This window comes from Cygnus olor, chromosome 1 (genome assembly GCF_009769625.2).
Source record: "Cygnus olor isolate bCygOlo1 chromosome 1, bCygOlo1.pri.v2, whole genome shotgun sequence".
In the NCBI taxonomy this organism is placed as follows: Eukaryota; Metazoa; Chordata; class Aves; order Anseriformes; family Anatidae; genus Cygnus; species Cygnus olor.
The window spans coordinates 209081849-209099262 of record NC_049169.1 but is presented as its reverse complement, the minus strand read 5'-3'; the positions used below and the strand labels follow the sequence as shown (position 1 = coordinate 209099262).

At 52.0% G+C, this 17414-nt stretch overlaps 3 protein-coding genes across 3 annotated transcripts; all 3 read left to right on the top strand.

Moving 5' to 3' along the window:
• Nucleotides 1-3476: 3476 nt before the first annotated feature.
• On the top strand, nucleotides 3477-5335 carry LOC121061447 (hemoglobin subunit rho). Its single transcript, XM_040540341.1, has 3 exons — nucleotides 3477-3722; nucleotides 3837-4059; nucleotides 5150-5335. Exons 1-3 carry the CDS (start codon nucleotides 3631-3633, stop codon nucleotides 5276-5278), a joined length of 444 nt encoding a protein of 147 aa, XP_040396275.1. The 5' UTR covers nucleotides 3477-3630; the 3' UTR covers nucleotides 5279-5335.
• A 5552-nt stretch (nucleotides 5336-10887) lies between these two features.
• Nucleotides 10888-13024, top strand: LOC121061346 (hemoglobin subunit beta-like). Its single transcript, XM_040540087.1, has 3 exons — nucleotides 10888-11728; nucleotides 11818-12040; nucleotides 12788-13024. The coding sequence occupies exons 1-3, from the start codon at nucleotides 11637-11639 to the stop codon at nucleotides 12914-12916; spliced, it is 444 nt and encodes a 147-aa protein (XP_040396021.1). The 5' UTR covers nucleotides 10888-11636; the 3' UTR covers nucleotides 12917-13024.
• Nucleotides 13025-13709: 685 nt separating this feature from the next.
• Nucleotides 13710-16582, top strand: LOC121061298 (hemoglobin subunit beta). The gene is made up of 3 exons (XM_040539959.1): nucleotides 13710-14965; nucleotides 15088-15310; nucleotides 16342-16582. Exons 1-3 carry the CDS (start codon nucleotides 14874-14876, stop codon nucleotides 16468-16470), a joined length of 444 nt encoding a protein of 147 aa, XP_040395893.1. The 5' UTR covers nucleotides 13710-14873; the 3' UTR covers nucleotides 16471-16582.
• The last annotated feature ends 832 nt before the right edge of the window (nucleotides 16583-17414 follow it).

Sequence of the window (17414 nt, the reverse complement as noted above, 5' to 3'; positions counted from 1 at the left end):
ACTACCTGAACAGTGGCCCAAGCAGGCAAATGGGTGCTCCACTCGTCTTGGAATCAGGGCTAAAGGGTATGAAGGGTTAAGCCTGGCTCTTGAATTGAGATATCCATGTTAGGGGATGAGTGGCTCTCTCTGACCCCCAAGTGAATTTTGCTAGCCTCCTAATAGGAACGAGAGGTAGACAGACAGAACCGATGTTTTCCTGCTGTTTCTTCCACTGATGCAGCCAGTAGTTTATTAATGCCCTGCAATGCAGAATTTTTGTGTTCCTGACCTCTGCAGCTGGAAACAAACAGGCTAATAAAAGGTACGTGGCACAGAATCAGCGCTGCCACAGCACCCTACCAGCAGCAGCCCGGGCACAGCCCAGTGCCAGCCATGTACTCGCTGCAGGTGTCCAGGGTCTTGTGCAGGTCCCGTCATCATGCTCCCTGGCCTCTCAGTCTGGTCACAGACTGAATCTGCTGTGCCTAGGGGCTGACTCTGGGACAGAGCAGCACTCATTTAACCTGCAGTTATGTTTCCCCTTAGTTTATTGCTACAGCACAGAAGCCATTTGAAATGACTTTGGGTTGAGGGCAGAGTGCTTAGGGCGATGAGCCAAAGCTAAATTAGAAAACTCTCCTTGTGGTAATAAGATCAAGCTCACTGCCTACTTGCTGTAAAACTCTGATCTGCTCTGACTCTCCACTGTGGTGTGCCCACGTCTCTTCTGCCTGGGGTCTTTTCTGTCTCCCCTTCCTTCCTAAGGAAAGAAATGACACCATCAGAGATTCTTGGCTTTCATGTTCAGGCCAGTAACGACACTGTCCCAGACAGGGCAAGGTGTATAAATTATGGTGATTCAGACCAGCCTGTTGCTGCACTGCATTTTCCCAAATCTGTCATTGTGTCCTGAAAGGGTCTAGAGCAGGAGCCCTGCTTTTTCCTTAGGGTCTGTGACCATCCTGTAAAACTGTCCTCCGGTTCCACATTCAGAGTTCACCTGGACAGTAATCTGAAGCCTGCTTTTGTCCCTGGAGCAGCTCTTCAGAGGGTATCAGCATTAGCAGCATGGTGGGGGTGCAAGTTAAAATGAGGCACCAGGGCTAGACTGGACACAGCCAAAGTGCCCAGCGGGGCAGGAGCAGGCAGCAGCCCATATGTGAATTTACAGCCCAGACTGGCTGTAAGGGGTTGTTGCTGTTATGGACTCTTCACATCCCCAGTATGCCCCTAACCTTATTAGCTGTCTGATTCACCTGCTGTTATTCATTTTTTGAGTGCCCATCGTACAGGATGTAAAGAGTATAAGGAATTGCTGTAGGTATAAAACCAGTCATTAAAAGGGATCAATACAGAAGAGTGGTGCCAAATGAGCTTGCCTCAAAGCAACAGCTGGAACATTTCAGCCACTTTTTCCTGTTTCCTCTGCTTCCCCTCTCCTCCTCTTGGCTCTTTGGGGCACTGTTAAGCATCTCGTGAACTCCTGTTCCTGCTCCTGCAACTGCACAAGCAAAAAACAGACCTGAGTGGTCTCAAAAAACACTCAAAACAGACCATGGTGCGGGATCAGAACCTGAGGTTTCTCTCTGTAAGCCATGTCTCTGCCTGCTTTTCCATGGAGTCCAGAAAATCAGCATTTTTTAACCACAGATTCTTGCTAACAACAATGCTTCAGTTAATATTCTCCTCCAAGCCTCTGTGTTTGATGCTGTTCTGCTTCTCCCAGCTTCACATGCCTATCTGCCACCCCTCCCTGAGCTTTGTCACGCTGCTGGTTCAAATGCAGCGGAAAAGCATCATTATCTTCTCTCTTTTAAAGTTCACCTTCACAGAAAATGAAACTCCCATCACCAATGAGGCAAATGCACTGCTAATAATAGACCCAGATGTAGCTTGGATTTTATCTTCAATGTGGGTTTTCCAGCAAATGCAGGCTATAGGATGAGAAACTGATAAATGAAAAGTCCATGCTAGGCCATGTATTGTCCTCCCCCAGCTGCACGTACAGCTGTTTTGGCCAGCTCTTTGCTCTGCTGTATGTACTGACTCACATGATGTGAATATCTGTGTATGAATTTAGGGTTGCGTATATTTGATTTAATGCTGTGAGTCTTGCCTTACTAAAAACTGACAACTTCTGAAGTCTTCAGATCTCCTGAAGAACACGGGTGTGTTACTCTGTCTGTTCTTTAGGTCAGAAACTACAGCACGCACTGGCCACCTGTATGATACATTTATCTGTGCTGAGCAGCCTCCACTCCACATTGTGGTATCGGAGCACCCTGGTGACTCCCTTGCAGCTGAAAGGGGCCTATGGGCCTTGCCCAGGATTCAGAAATTAAAAAAACCAAACAAACAAACAAGAAACAACCAAACAAAAAACTAAAACAAAAAAAAGTGCCTCCAAGGACGCTGCAGCAAGGATCTGAAATGTGACCACATCCCTGAACCACCCGAACTGGAGCAGTGAGATGCCCATGCTTGTGCCACTGCCCTGTGCAGCTCCATTCATGTCAAAGGATTTATAACTGGAATGGGCCAGAGGTCTGGATGAAATCTCCTAGACTGCCTGCAGACAGACCCAAGTCCCACAGTCTTGCCAGGACATTGCATACCTCCTGCATGCTGGCTTTGCATGCCTGTGCATGGGAGCACAGTTTTGCCCAAAGGCTTAACATGTCCTTCCATTCAGGAAAAACAAAAATCCAGTTCAAGTGGAGACTGAGGCCCAGAGCCAAGCAGAAGCCTTTTGTCAGGCTCTGAAATGGTGGAAGGGGATGTTGCTGGTCTCGCTGCAACATGGCTGGTCCTGCTATTCTTGTGCAAGGCCTTTAATTTCCCAGAAGGGAGAGGACAGGGAAGTGCCTGACTCATTAATGCAGTATGACCATTAGAAGAGCAGAGGAACCTGCCCCAGTCAGTGCCTGCCAGCTCCAATGCCCCACTGCAGTCCTGCAGCCCGGGGCAGCGGTGAGGTGCAGCCTCTCCCTGGGGCTAACACCAGTCGTGGCCACATGCCCTGGGTGCTTTGGCACCCGGTTCAGGTGAGAGGCTCTGGGCTGGCAGGCTGACATTTTCCACACTTCCTCCTGATGAAAGGTGCTCGATTTGATAAATGGGCAGCAGCTTCTCTGCAGGTCTGTGCATCCAGAGCTGCACAGCTGCAGCCAAGGGCAACAGCCCTCAGCATCCTTGGGAAGGTGTTTCTGTGCAGAAATGCCTGTGCAGTGCCCAGCTTCATAAATCAGGTCACCTGCCACGGCAGAGAAATATCCCTGACGTTTAGAGAGCCTGTAGATGCTGCAGAGGGGCCAAATTTGGGTGCTGCAGGCATGAAGGCATTTTAAAGTACCTTGCACAGGGGTCAGCGGATGAAGGGGAGGAAAGGGAGATAATGGCTACTGTGTCCTGAGCCTGCCTGTTAAGTGAGTCACAGGGCTTTTCCCTTGAAGGCCACACCTCGCTGCAGACTGACCACCCTGTGGACAGGACTCCCTGCTGGCGGACCCCCACCCATCCCCAGCCAATGGCCCCGCAGCACGGGGCGGGGAGGAGCTGCCGGCAGCGGATAAAAGCCCCCAGGGGTCTGCAGCTCCGCTACAAGGTCTGTGTCCTCCTGCAGCCACACGCTACCCTCCGTCCGACACCATGGTGCACTGGTCAGCCGAGGAGAAGCAGCTCATCACCAGCGTCTGGAGCAAGGTCAACGTGGAGGAATGCGGAGCTGAGGCCCTGGCCAGGTAGGTCCGGCTCCCAGGCATCGGCTCGGCTGCACCTGCATGGAGAAACCGCTGCAGGCATAGGGGGGAATGCTAACGGAGTGTGTGTGCTTGTGTCCCCCCTTCTCTCTGCAGGCTGCTGATCGTCTATCCCTGGACCCAGAGGTTCTTTGATAGCTTCGGGAACCTGTCCAGCCCCACTGCCATCATTGGTAACCCCAAGGTCCGTGCCCATGGCAAGAAAGTGCTCAGCTCCTTTGGGGAAGCTGTGAAGAACCTGGAAAATCTCAAAGCAACCTACTCCAAGCTGTCCGAGCTGCACTGTGAGAAGCTGCACGTGGACCCCGAGAACTTCAGGGTGAGCCATGCGCGGGGATTGCCCTTCTCTCCCTCCACCTAACAAATTAGCTCAGTGCCTGGAGGGTTTAAAGAGCATAAATAACAGAGATCTTAGGTGCCAAAGAGAAAGGGGTTGCCTTGGATGTAATATGTATCCTTAAGAGGGGGAGGGAAGGTTGGGCATTTGATAATGTTAGGGAAGGGGCTCCATGTGGTTACAGATTTGGGGACAGATCCAGGGACATGCCCTGACTGCCTGGAGGCTTGTGCAGGCACGGCTGGAGGAAAGCAGGAGGAAGAGGAGAGGCTCAATGATGCTGAGGGTGAAGAGGACAGCAGGAAAGTGCCTGAAGAGTGCTGCTGCTGTGCTGGTGCCTCTCCCTGTCACCTTCTGCCCCCAGGGATGGGGACCACTTCACCCCCACTTTTTCCAAGGCTGGCAGATGTGGGAGGAGAGGGGAAAAGCCAGCATGGGATGGAGACCCAGGGATGCTCAGGGTATGGATGCTGATGGGAAGAAAGGCCCTAGAGATGTAGGCTGGAATTAAAAACAGAAAGGACAGGTCTGTGTGGGGGTAAATTCAGCAGAGGAGGGAGGGGAGCAGGAGGGGAGTAAAGGAACGGAGATCAGGGTGCTGGGGGTGAAAAGTGGCTGTGGGTGGAGAGCGGGCAGTTCAGGCTGGAGGGGATTGGGAGGGCTCGATGTAGCTGATAGCCTCCATTTCAGCCCCTGCTTCAGCCTTACTTCAGGAATGTAGCAGGCAGAGCTGGCATGGACCTGAACCCCAGCTAAAGTAGGCATGGGGATTCACAGCAGAAAAAAGAAAAAAGAAAAAAAAAAAAAAAGCTAAAAAAGGTTTGGAAATACACTCCAGAGTTTGGAAGAAGCAGATGTGAGAAAAGGCAAGGACGGAGCTGGTGGATACTGGTGCATGTGATCAGCACAACACATTTTCCTGCACAGAGAATTCAGCTAAAAGAGCTTCTCTGCATGGCAGCCTCCAGCACCCAACAAAGCAGACGGGTTTGCCCTCCAGCACCTGGGTCCTACATGGGGCGAAGGGGTGCTCAGTGCCATGCTGACCTGATTTCCTTTCTTGTCCCCCCAGCTCCTGGGAGACATCCTCGTCATTGTGCTGGCCGCACACTTCACCAAGGACTTCACCCCTGCCTGCCAGGCCACTTGGCAAAAGCTGGTCGGCGTGGTGGCCCATGCTCTGGCCTACAAGTACCACTGAACGCTCCAGAGGAGGATGCGGCTGTAACAGTCAATAAAAATAAAACCAAACATAACATTTTCTGAGCTTCTTAGTGTGCTCCTGTGTCTCTGCAGCTGCTTGTGGGAGGGAGAGAGGGAGGGAGGGAACAGGGGGTACAAAAGCGGGAAGAAGGTCTCAGGGGTGCTGGGAGCATCACAGTCCAAAAAAAGCAGCCAGACTAGCCTAAGGGAGGATGCTTCTCCTGGCTATTTGGACTCTCTCCGGAAGGCACCAGCCCGCTCACTGCTGCCTTGTCCTACTGGTACGAGCTGGGCTCGTACCAGCCACCCAGAGCCCCATGCACGAAGGGGTGTTGGGGGCATTCAGAGCTCCAGTGGGACGTCTGGAGATACTGGCCTATCAACAAGCTGTGGGCACATCCTAGCCCACCGAGTGCTCTAAGCTTGCCGAAATTGCTGGGGAGGATTTTTGACCTGTTCTGCACAGAAGGCCAAGCTGCAGGGCCAGCAAGAGCCCTCTGGCCCTAAACCTCTCCACCTGTACTGTGTGCAAGGATATAAATTTGGAGAGATTCATTCAAGACAGCTTAGACAGAAATATGAGCTTTCGTAGTACTAATGTATCTTCAAGAAGATGATAAAAAGCATTTTCTATGTCAGCAGTGAAAATGCTCTTCTCATTAGCCTTGGGCATTTGATCAGAATACACTCTCTGCAAGATGATGTGGATGGTCTGGAGAGGAGGGGTTGAGGGCAGCTTTTCCACGGGACTGATCAGAGCATTTTAAAGTCAGATTAGCTTAATGAACAATGATTTTTCACTGTAGTGGAAGGATTCAACATAAGCACATCAGTTTCAGGAATGCTTTTTCAGGAGTAACTTAAAAAACAACAAGGACAGATGTCTGTGTCTCAGAACGATGAAATCATTGTTTTGCAAGATTTAGGAACAATTTTTCTGCTTTTCTGCAGATAAAGCAGGGATTTGCACTCATGACCACCTTATGCCAGACAGCCATCCAGTCTGACAGGGAGAGGATTCAGCCCTGCCAGCAGTGCCAAGCACATCCCGGGCTGGGGGAAAAGAGAAACCAGCCCAGCTTTCCTACAACATGTCATTCTCCTTTCAGTCAGCAAATGGGCATTTCAGCATGATTTCAGGAGGTAAGACTGTACTCGGTGTCCTGGTTCACTCTAGTTAAAGTTCAGACCTTTGGCAGTTGACACCAAAGACAAAAGGTCGCCTGCATTGGAGGCAGGGCAGACACTACACGAACACAGTGGTGTAGCCACATTCAGCTGGGTGCAGGCCAGCAGCACATACCCTGTGTTTGGCAGAGACTCTGATGGGTTCCCTCTTCCTCTGGGACCTGATTTTCTGCTGGGCTCAGTGGGAACCTCTTGCCCAAGCAGCTCCCTCCCAGGAGGAGCTTCAGGCACCAGCAGTGCCCCGGCGCATCCTGCTCCCTGACCATGCACTGCAGCCAGGGCTGGGATGGTCTTGTTGGCCTTATTATGCCAAGGAGCAGGATTCGTGCTGTGTTGCAGAGCCACAAGAAGAGTTGCAGTGTGTCAGACTTTCCGAGCAAGAGTTGTCCCTCTCTTGTGTGAGCAAGAGCAAAGGTATGAACCCTACGGACTCACCTGACCCAAAACAGTAGCCAGGGGTGAGGCCTAAACGGCAGGCTAGATGGACAGTGGACACCACGGCAGTGTTGAAATGACACTGCCCAGTCCTAGCAGTGCTTTGGCAGTAGACTAACTTCTCTCTGCCAAGGACACAGGGTCAGCAGTACATCCTTCCTTTGCACCAGGGGAGTGGAGCCGAAGTCCTTCCATCAGCTGGCAGGAGAGCTGGGAACCAAATGCACCCTTGCAGGCCACCACGCTCTACAGACCATTACCCTGGGGAGGAGGGCCCAGCCTCACCAGCAGAGTGACATGGGGAAGAGTAGTGCTGGTGCATCACCGTGAGCTCAGGGCATTTCTGCAGTGGCAGTACAGCGTAGTGCTGAGATGCTCTGGTGCATGCACTCAGCTCCTTGACCAAACTTGCACTAGTCTGGTTTAGGATCTGTAGGAAGTAAAGGCCTGTACCCTGAACAGGCCATGAACTTCTTTAATTCCAAACTGTTCTTTGAAACCCACACAGGACCAGGTTTCATGGTGTGCTTTGATGTTCATAAGCGTGGAGACCAGAACATTCATCATGCAATTAACACCTGAATAGCAGGAGGTGCTTCCAAGACTAATTTATCAAGGAACAAAAGAAGTTGTGGGCACAAGGAGTCATGTGCTTACCTTTTCCCTCTTATGTAATCTGACAAAAAGCCAAATACTTTATTCCATAAGCATGGCAGTCTGGGTGAACCTTTTTTGGAGTTCTCCCTGCATCTGGCTGCAAGGCGGTGATCCCCCTTTGAGTTGGCATGCATCTCAAGGATACTCCTCAAGGTTGAGAGGTCCCTTACCAACTGCAGATCTTTGGTAAGTGACCAGTATCATGAATAACTTGTACCACAGGGAATTAACATCTTGCATGGGAAACTTTGAATTATTATTATATCCTCTGTGCAATAAGTAATAAGTTGAACCTTGCCATCAAACTTTGTTAAGCCTCACCTTTGCAATATTTTACTTCAATAAGCTATTTTTGCTATTACATTTGGCAGTGATTCTGTAGACAGTTTAAATCTTGCCCATGACAGATGCCGGGAGCCGCAAAAGGCCCTGGTGACAGCGAGACATCAGCTTGCTCCTTTGCTGGGTTTATGGCAGTTGGCTTGTGTTCAGGACCTCACTTCTGCCTCGCTCTCTGTTACTCCGTTTGAGTGCGCCCAGTCTGCTCCCTGAGTCCCAGGAGCTCTGTACGATGCAAACAGCTCTTGGAGCTCAGAGCCACCTAGAAGCGGTTCCCTGCCAAGGCAGTGCTGGCTGCTGCGGGGCGAGTTCACATTCCCGTCTTGCTGCCTGCTGCATCCATGCCAGGAGGAAGCAGCCAGGTCCTGCCCTCCGCTGGGAGACCAGGAGATGCTGGCACAGAATGGAGGGAGCCTCTACAGAGTTGTTCAGATGAGGAAGGAAGATCACAGCAAATAAAGTGGGAGCAAAGACACCCACAAGGCAGAGTGGCTCTAGACATCAGAAATTGTGTGTTCTGAAGGAGAGTACAGAGGCTGGCCTGGATCCAGAGGCTGGGTACATCTGCCGCTCCAGCTGATAAGGACACCAGTAAAGCTTGGCGCAGGGCACTGCCTGCTGCAATCAGAGTGACCAATAAACTCTGCTTCCCTTATAAAGGCCTGGAGCTGTCTTTTGAAGCTGGTGGGATGCTTTATGTACAAAATGGGAAGGTTCCTGTCCATGGAAGAGGGCATGACCCAGTGTGGGGCCAAGAGACGACGAACCACATAGGGGGCTCTTCCACCTACATCAGAGACAAATGGATGGAAGGATTTTGGAGGGAAGTGTCCTGAGCACTGTGAAATTCATCCTATGCAGGCAGCAAATGGGCCCCTACCTCCCTCCTTTGTGAGTGTGGCTGGGATAAGCCCACTGCAAGGTATAGCTGTGGGTGCAGGAGGGGACTGAGATCTCCCTCTGATCCTGTGAACTGTAAAGAAGCTACAGAAACTGCCTCCACTTGGCACATCATGATGATTTCTGCCCCCCCAGCCCCCAGCCTGTGTCACTGAACAGACCCCTCAAGAGACATCCCATGGCTGGCAGCTCTGAGCATGCAAACACTGCTTGCCAGGCCTCTGCTCTCAAATCATAAATCAGGTGATTTTAAAATGTATTTAAAATTAACTCTGTCCTATAGAAATGCATGCCATGGAGGGATCCCTGAAGAAGACCCCCAAAATCAGAGCATAGGGCAGGGATAGTCTGGGATGTTCTGCCTTTGTTTTCTGCCAAGCGTTTCTCTGTTGTCTCACTGGCAGAAACCTTGGGCTTGCAGTGCTGCTTACAGATAATGCTCGCAGTGTCCTGTCTGAAAATACCTGTCATTCTCACATACACCTTCAAGGCTATATCCACTTCGCTGTGAGCTTTTACCTCTGATGACATTATGGACCAGTGCCCAACTATTGTAAATGGGTCCATGCAGCCTCTGAGCCTGCCCAGATCATCGTGCATAACATGTTTCCTTAAAAAGTCTTTGTGGCTGACAAATTACAACTAAAAAGCCTTTGGAAGTCAGGAGATGAAACAAGAAGTTTCATCTCATGCTTTTTCTTCTCTCAGCTGACAGCCGATAACTGCCCTGCAGCTCTAATGCTGGAGATCATGTGAAAAGTGCTTTGAAGAAGTCACTCACTAGGAAGAGACGTTCTCCAGAAGGGACAGCAGGAGCACAACAGATGCTGCTGCCCACAGCAGTGAGTGAGGAGCCACGTGGGCTGGGGAGGGACAGGGCTGAAGGAGAAGGAGAGAAAGAAAAGTAAGGCAACGTTCAGAAAGCCCCAGGAGTTGCTCATCCTTTGCTTCATCTCTTGGTTTAGCAGCTCACCTTGCACCTTGGATGGACATTTGAAACTGCCCTTGTGGGATGGTGCACCTGAGCTGATCTGGTGCTGAGGGATGCCACCAATTCACCAGTCCACCCTGCTAATAAAGAATCTGGAGCCATGTCTGCAGAGCAATTTCTTGGCATTACAGCCTCCTCATTTCATATCCTACAGTACAACAGGACTCTGTTTGCAAAATGATACTACTTATACTCTTCTTATTCTTTGACGGCCTCATCTATTAGTAGGAAACACCTTGGATCAAGATGATCTGCCAAGTAGGAGGGTGGAAAAAAAGTGACAACTTTCAAAGGTATGCCAGCTGCAGGAAGGAATGGTGTTGACCAGAGGAAATGCTGAAGGAACTTACTGACAGTTTAATTTGGAGCAGGCTGATTAGAGGCAAGATAGCGCCCTTCAGATTTGTAAAGACTGCTGCCAAGGGGAAGACAAGAGGACAGACTTCAGCCTTCAGGCAGGGAGAGAGCATCCCTGCAAGGCTGTTTCATAGGGCTGAGTTATTTTATGTGAACAATCAATCTGATCGAGACAGCTCTACCAATAGCAGGAATGCTGCTTTGCCAGGACATCTTATTTCTTTTGGGCTATGGGATATGCTATTTATCAGAAGGGCTCACAGGTTTTGTCAGTGCTGGTGTCTGATATAGCAAAGCATCCAACTTTTGCAATGCAGGCAAGGTTTCAGCATATATTTCTGCTAAAAGCCGGAAAAAAAAACAAAACGAACAACAAAAAAAAAAACACCACAGTTACCTATTCAGTTCAGACTTTTACATGGTGTATACCCCATTTCCTGTTTTGGCAGGCTCAGAAGTGTGCCCCAAAGCTACCCAATCATTAGACAAAGGGACAGTCATCAGCGCCATACAGTAATGAGGCATTTAAAATCCGAAATAAAGTTGATGTTGTATTTTCCGCTTCCTGGAGGGCAGGCAGAGGAAATTGTCATCAGACTGTTTCTGCACAGCACAGCCTGGTCCTAGCTTCCCACTGGCATCAGGTGGGACTGACTGTCCATGTGGGTGGTGTGTCTGGCTTATGCTCCTCACGGGACGAAGGCTAGGGCTAGGGCTAGGGCTCATACCCTGCTCTTGAGGCCCACTCAGAATCATGCCTTCCAGGCAGGTTCATTTTCTCTGACAAGGAACTTATGCTCGAGATGGTCAAAAGCAGAGGTATGACTCGGAACAGGACAGACAATGGCTGTGGACAGCTACAGTGGGCAAAAGCAATGGACAACAGCTGTGAAGCTCTTTGTTAGGACTGAGAAGAAAGGAGGATCTTGCATTTAAAGCACAAGACCTCCGTTTGGGAGTAATCATTGTGCTCCCCTTTCCCAGAAGGTCTCCGATCCTTCAAGCAGGAGCTGATGAAGCCTAGAGCTGTTCAGGATGGATTCCAAGGAGTGCATGGTACCAGTGCACCATCAGGAGTCTGAAACCAAGGCCAAGGCAGAGACTGCAAGCTCTTTGAATGTCGCTGCCTGTCCCATTGGATCTCCTCTGCACCTTCAGGCCTCCGGCTCCTGCTGCAACACTGGTAACCCATGGCCATGCAGGAGCTCCACCTGCGCTCGGGGCTGTGTCTACAAGCTCATGGGTGCGAGATGCAGCTTGTCCACTCAAAGGCAGAGGGGGGAAAGGGCCTCTTGTCCCCCTGGACAGGGTCCAAAATTGCTATCTTTCTTAGTGCAGCCCAGCTCCCTCCCCAGCCCCAACCAATGGCAATGTCAACTGAGATTAGGACAAGCTGTTACTAGTGTATAAAAATCCCTGGAGCAGACTTTGACTCCACTTACTAGTAATTGTTCACAGAAGCCTCAAGCAAGCCCTCTTGCTCAGCACCATGGTGCACTGGACAGCTGAGGAGAAGCAGCTCATCACCGGCCTCTGGGGCAAGGTCAATGTAGCCGACTGTGGTGCCGAGGCCCTGGCCAGGTAGGTCCGGCTCCCAGTCATCAGCCCAGCTGCCAGGAGGGAGCATTAACAGTGTCTGTGTGTGATCATCTTTCCCCTTCTCTCTGCAGGCTGCTGATCGTCTACCCCTGGACCCAGAGGTTCTTCTCTTCCTTCGGGAACCTGTCCAGCCCCACTGCCATCCTTGGCAACCCCATGGTCCGTGCCCATGGCAAGAAAGTGCTCACCTCCTTTGGGGAAGCCGTGAAGAACCTGGACAACATCAAGAAGTGTTTTGCTCAGCTGAGCAAACTTCACTGTGAGAAGCTGCACGTGGACCCCGAGAACTTCAGGGTGAGCTGCGCTCGGACTCCAGCCTGAGCGGAACAGAGGTTTCTGTCCTCTGGAGAGGGCTCTGGGGGTCTGGCCACCAGTGAGACCCAGAAGCAAATCCCTGAGGCTGCCTGAACCTAGGCACCTGCTGAGAGCAGGGACAGTGGAAGGAGGAGTGCATAGGCATATTTGAGGATAACAAGCAGGAGTTCTGGGGCTGAGGTATAAGAGAGGAGGGACCCAAGCAGGTGAGGTGGGTGGGCATGAAATGCAGTCAAATATGTGCAGGCTGTGGAGTGAGCAGGGAGGAAGCAACATGAGCTTGTAGCACCCAGAGACCGGAAGAGAAGAAACTGAGACGGGATTGAAGGAAAGAGATAAGCCTGGGCACGAGCGAAAAGTTACTCCAAGACAGAAAATAAACACAGCCGTTTCAGCAGAAGGAAAGAATCTGAGCCAAGGAAAAGCAAGGAAAGCGAGGGAAGTGAAAGGAGAGGATAAGCCCAGCCAGAGCAAGGACACTAGCACAGCAGGTGTAGGGAAGGTGTTTGGGGAGGGGGATCCAGCACACTCGGGCATCCTGGTCAGGGCCAGAGATGTGGGCATGGTGCTCTGCATGGGGCCGTGATAAATCAGCTCTTTGCTTTGCGATGTATCCTCGATTGGTGCATTCTGACCACTGTCACAGCCCAGGTGGTGTGTCCTGAATGCTGGGAGGGCAGTGGGGCAGAACCCTGGGCTGACAGCTTCTCCTCCCTCCACCGCCAGCTCCTGGGTGACATCCTCATCATCGTCCTGGCTTCACACTTCGGCAAGGATTTCACCCCAGCCTGCCAGTCTGCCTGGCAGAAGATGGTCCGTGTGGTGGCCCATGCTCTGGCTCATGAGTACCACTGAGCTTCCTGCAACCATTCACACCAGGAGATGCTCCCAAATCACCCAGAAGCATCCTTTGGGCCTGCTGGTCTGTAACTGCCAAATAAACACCAACTGCTTCATCACAAAGGGCGTCTGCCTCTCTGTGGGAATGGGGTGGGGGGACCACGGCGGGGTGCTGGGAACAGGAATGAGGTGCTCACACACGTGGGGTACCCCAAGCCACGTCTTGTTTCTATGAATTCATGCTAGTGAGACTTGTCTAAGCTGGAGAACCCAGGAAAACATTCAAGACTAGAACAAATGAAGACACTACTAAACACATACAGAAAAACTGGTGGTTTACTGAGACATCACACAACATCACTGGGTTTCACGTTTTAAGTCTTTCACGGATAAAGTGGAACAAATCTTTGCACAAAAATGTGGAATGGGAGAAAAGCCAGTGAGATTAGGTCTGCTTGTAGCTTCTTTCACAGAAGGAAGCATATTATTTTTTTTGGTCCTTGTTTAAATCAAATTCTCAGATTACTAAAGGTAGACTAACAGTCACAAGTATCTATTATGGCAAAAACTATGACAAAAATGTTAATTTCATGTACAGGAAGGACAGAGTACTTGGTTTCAATGGCCCCTACATGTAACTTTTCACTAGCAAAATGAAGTTCCCTGAAGTCTCCATGCCATGCAGAGTGTCATGTCCCTCGCTGGTCTCCTGTCCCCCTTTCAGCCTGGTGGTGAGACTAACAGCACCCCCACAGCACGGCGAGAGGCTCAGGGACATGTCTGTGGTTTCAGTGCAGTGAATTCCTCTGCCTGCGCCCTCCCACCCCTTTATCAGAGAGAAGGCAGAAGGCATGGCTGTGGAGCAGGTTTGCTTAAAACATTGCACTTTTCAGCATGGAGGGCACATGGAGCAGGGTCCTTTGACCAAGCCCCTTCCAAAGCAAGCATACAGAGCAGAACTAGTGCTGCAGCTAACAGTGGCAGACATAGCCCATGGCCAACACAAAGGCATTGCTCCATGGTCACACAGCCACCCTGGGCCAGCTGGTGTTCCTTTGAGCTGCCAGCTCCAGCTGGACAAAGTCCAGCCCCAGATCCTGCCCCCATCCCACCTCCTCCAGCTCCTGTTTGCTGGGAGCAGCCCCAGGGGACCCCGCTGCTTCTCCCAGCACTCACAGGGTCACCGCTGCCTGCTGCTGCAGATCTGCACTGCCACCAGTACACCCAGTCTTCCCCATCTCGTCCAGGCCTCTTCTGCGAGCTAACACTGTGCAGGCAGTTCCTGGGCAGTGTGTTACGGCACTTCCCTTCCACGCTGCCTTACTTGGCCTCTGCTAGAAGGCTGTTTGAGGCAGGAGCCTCTGCAACCAACTGCCCGTGGTTCCCTTATTGCTACCTTAACGTTAGCAAAATGTTAAATAGCTGATAGAAAAGAACAAGGAGAACCCAAGGCTATTAGGCCCTGCAAGAAGAGGACAAACTGCTTGCACAGAGCTGGTGCCTTCAGAGCCAGGACCCAACAGCCCCAGGTCCTGCTCTTCTGCCTTGCCGTGACACAGGCCACTGTGGTTGCACCATCCAAGGGGCACCGAGCCTGGCACACACCTTCCTCCAAAGGCTTTGGGGGGACTCACACGGTGCTGTGCTCAGACTTTGCGTGGAGATAAATGCCGCCCTCCCGCAGGGAGCTGCAGCGCTGGAAATCAAAGACGGGGGGCAGGGTGGTGGCGGATCTGGGCACCGTGCCCTGGGGCCCCACCCTGACACCGTGTCCCCTCCCTTGGGGTACCAGGACTGCGGGGGCCCCTCCCGGGACCCAGCCAATGGAGGGGTGCACGGGGAAGAGGAGGGGCCCGGCGGAGCGTATAAAAGTGGGGATGGCACAGCCGCTCACCAGCGTGCGATCCCCGCGGGAGCAAGAGCCGAGACCTCCTCCGTACCTGCAGCCACACGCTACCCTCCACCCGACGCCATGGTGCACTGGACAGCCGAGGAGAAGCAGCTCATCACCGGCCTCTGGGGCAAGGTCAATGTGGCCGACTGTGGTGCTGAGGCCCTGGCCAGGTAGGTCCGGCTCCCGGGCATTGGCTCGGCTGCACCTGCATGGAGAAACTGCTGTAGTCACAGGAGGGAGCATTAACGGTGCGTGTGTGTGTGTGTGCTCGTGTCCCCCCTTCTCTTCCCAGGCTGCTGATCGTCTACCCCTGGACCCAGAGGTTCTTCTCTTCCTTCGGGAACCTGTCCAGCCCCACTGCCATCCTTGGCAACCCCATGGTCCGTGCCCATGGCAAGAAAGTGCTCACCTCCTTCGGAGATGCCGTGAAGAACCTGGACAACATCAAGAACACCTTCGCCCAGCTGTCTGAGCTGCACTGCGACAAGCTGCACGTGGACCCCGAGAACTTCAGGGTGAGCCACACTCCTGGCCAGGGCACCTATCCCCATGCATCTGCGTGGGGAGTTTCTCCCTGTGCCCCCAAGCCATGTCCCTAGTCCCACAGGTAGGGACTCCCCGTAAATATGCCAGTGCTGGAGGAAGGGAAGCTGGTGGTCGAGGCGAGGGGCAGAACCGTGAGGACAGGCAGGGAAGGGACCTACATGTAGCCTGGGGAGAAAGGACCAAAGGGGCTGAAGGGGCCATTGGGAGGGTGAAAGCAAGGATGCAAGGGGGCAGGAAAGGCGGTGAGGAGGTGGCTGCAGTGCGGAAAGGGAGGGGGAGCGTAAAGTGAAAGCAGTTGTTGGAGCAGGAAGAGGTCTGAGCCAAGGGGAAAGCAAAGGAGCAAGAGTGAAACCTGGCATGGAGGAGAAAGGAGAGATGAGCGATGAACAAGTGACAGTGGCTAGATGCCAAAAGCCAAAGAGGAGTGGGACATAGAGGGAAAGAGAAGTTTTGTTCCCACATCTCTGCAGATGAGAATCTCCCAGTGGGGTAGGAGACCCGGCATTTTTCACTGTGCTGGCAGGGATCCCCCCATGCCAGTAGGAGCTTGCCCTTGCTGCCAGAGTGCTTTGCACTTGTCAGCTCCCTGCTGCTCAGCAGATGGTCAGCTGTGCCTCCTGCTTGGGAGAACTCCCAAATGAAGTCAGAAGGGAGAAAAAAATAATCAACAGAATTTTTGGAGAATTTTTGGTTACTCATCCCATACCCATAGCAAAGGGAACAAATATGGCCTGGGATCAATGGTTGAGATGAAAAGCTTCGGAGTCAGTGGCCCAGACTAGACAGAGGCTGGTGCATTCCATATGTTGTACATTTTGCAATTTAGACTGAACAAGAGGATTAATGAGTTTAAGGTATGTCTTGAAAAGGACTGCAGTTTGCGGGGAGATTTTTAAGCCTACAAAACACCTGAAGGTTTCCCTGGGGCTGGTGCAAGTGTTGGTGCAGGGATCAGCAGTCTCCCAGGCACTGTTAACCAAGGGTGCTCATGTTCCCACAGCTCCTGGGTGACATCCTCATCATCGTCCTGGCCGCCCACTTCGCCAAGGATTTCACTCCTGACTGCCAGGCTGCCTGGCAGAAGCTGGTCCGCGTGGTGGCCCACGCTCTGGCCCGCAAGTACCACTAAAGCTCTGGCAGCAAAGCTCCCAGAACATCCTCCAACTCATGTCATGCACCTGTGGAAATGCTCTGGAGCCGTCAGCTTGTAACAGCCCAATAAAGCTCAACCTGTGAAGGCCCCTCTGTCTGTGTGTCCCTGGGTGTCTGGAGGGGCTGGGGGCTGGGGACCTGGGCACCCGCAGGATGGGGCTGAGGGCTCGGGCAGGGCAGGGCTTTGGTGTTGGGATGTGCTGGCTCCCTTTGCTGTCAGTGGTCTTCTGGGTGGTTGTGTGGGGTCTGCCTCTGGAAATCAAACTTAGAAACCTGTGTACTGGGTGGGCACAGCCCTGCTGGCCTGGGCTTGTCTGCTGGGGAGGTTGCACTGGGGGAGATGTCTGTAGTTTACTGTGAAACCAGGGTGGTTTCTCACAACCCCGGGGGAATGCAGAGGAACCGTATTTTTTAGGGAGGATAAACAAAATGAAGACTTTAATCCTCCCCAGCCCATTTCTGGCATAAACCCTACCAGAAATGAGCTGACTCATACTGGCCTAGCAGCCAGCTGGGTGGGGACAGGTTTTAGATAAACATTTTGCTATCAAGACCTGTCCAGACCTTGTTTATGCACTTCTTTTTCACCCAGTGCTGCCCATTCTGCAATGTGGGTGGGGGCTGAGGGTGGGGAATCCTGCTAATAGCGGATTTTGGTGACTATTAATAATTTTCTGTAAGTGAAAATCAGTCGGTGCCTTGTATGTGCAAAGCTGTTTGGGGTGTTCAAGTGTGCTCGCAGGACTCTAGGGTAGAGATTGTTCTTTGCATGGGAAGCACTGTCTGTCCTCCTGGAACTGAGCAGGGGGCAGCAAAAGCATCCGCTAGCTGAAAGGACACGATTGCTTTTCAAAGGGGAAAAAGAGGGCATAGCTATATATCCCAGCATGTCTGACATCTCGTCTGCACTGTGTCCCTGCT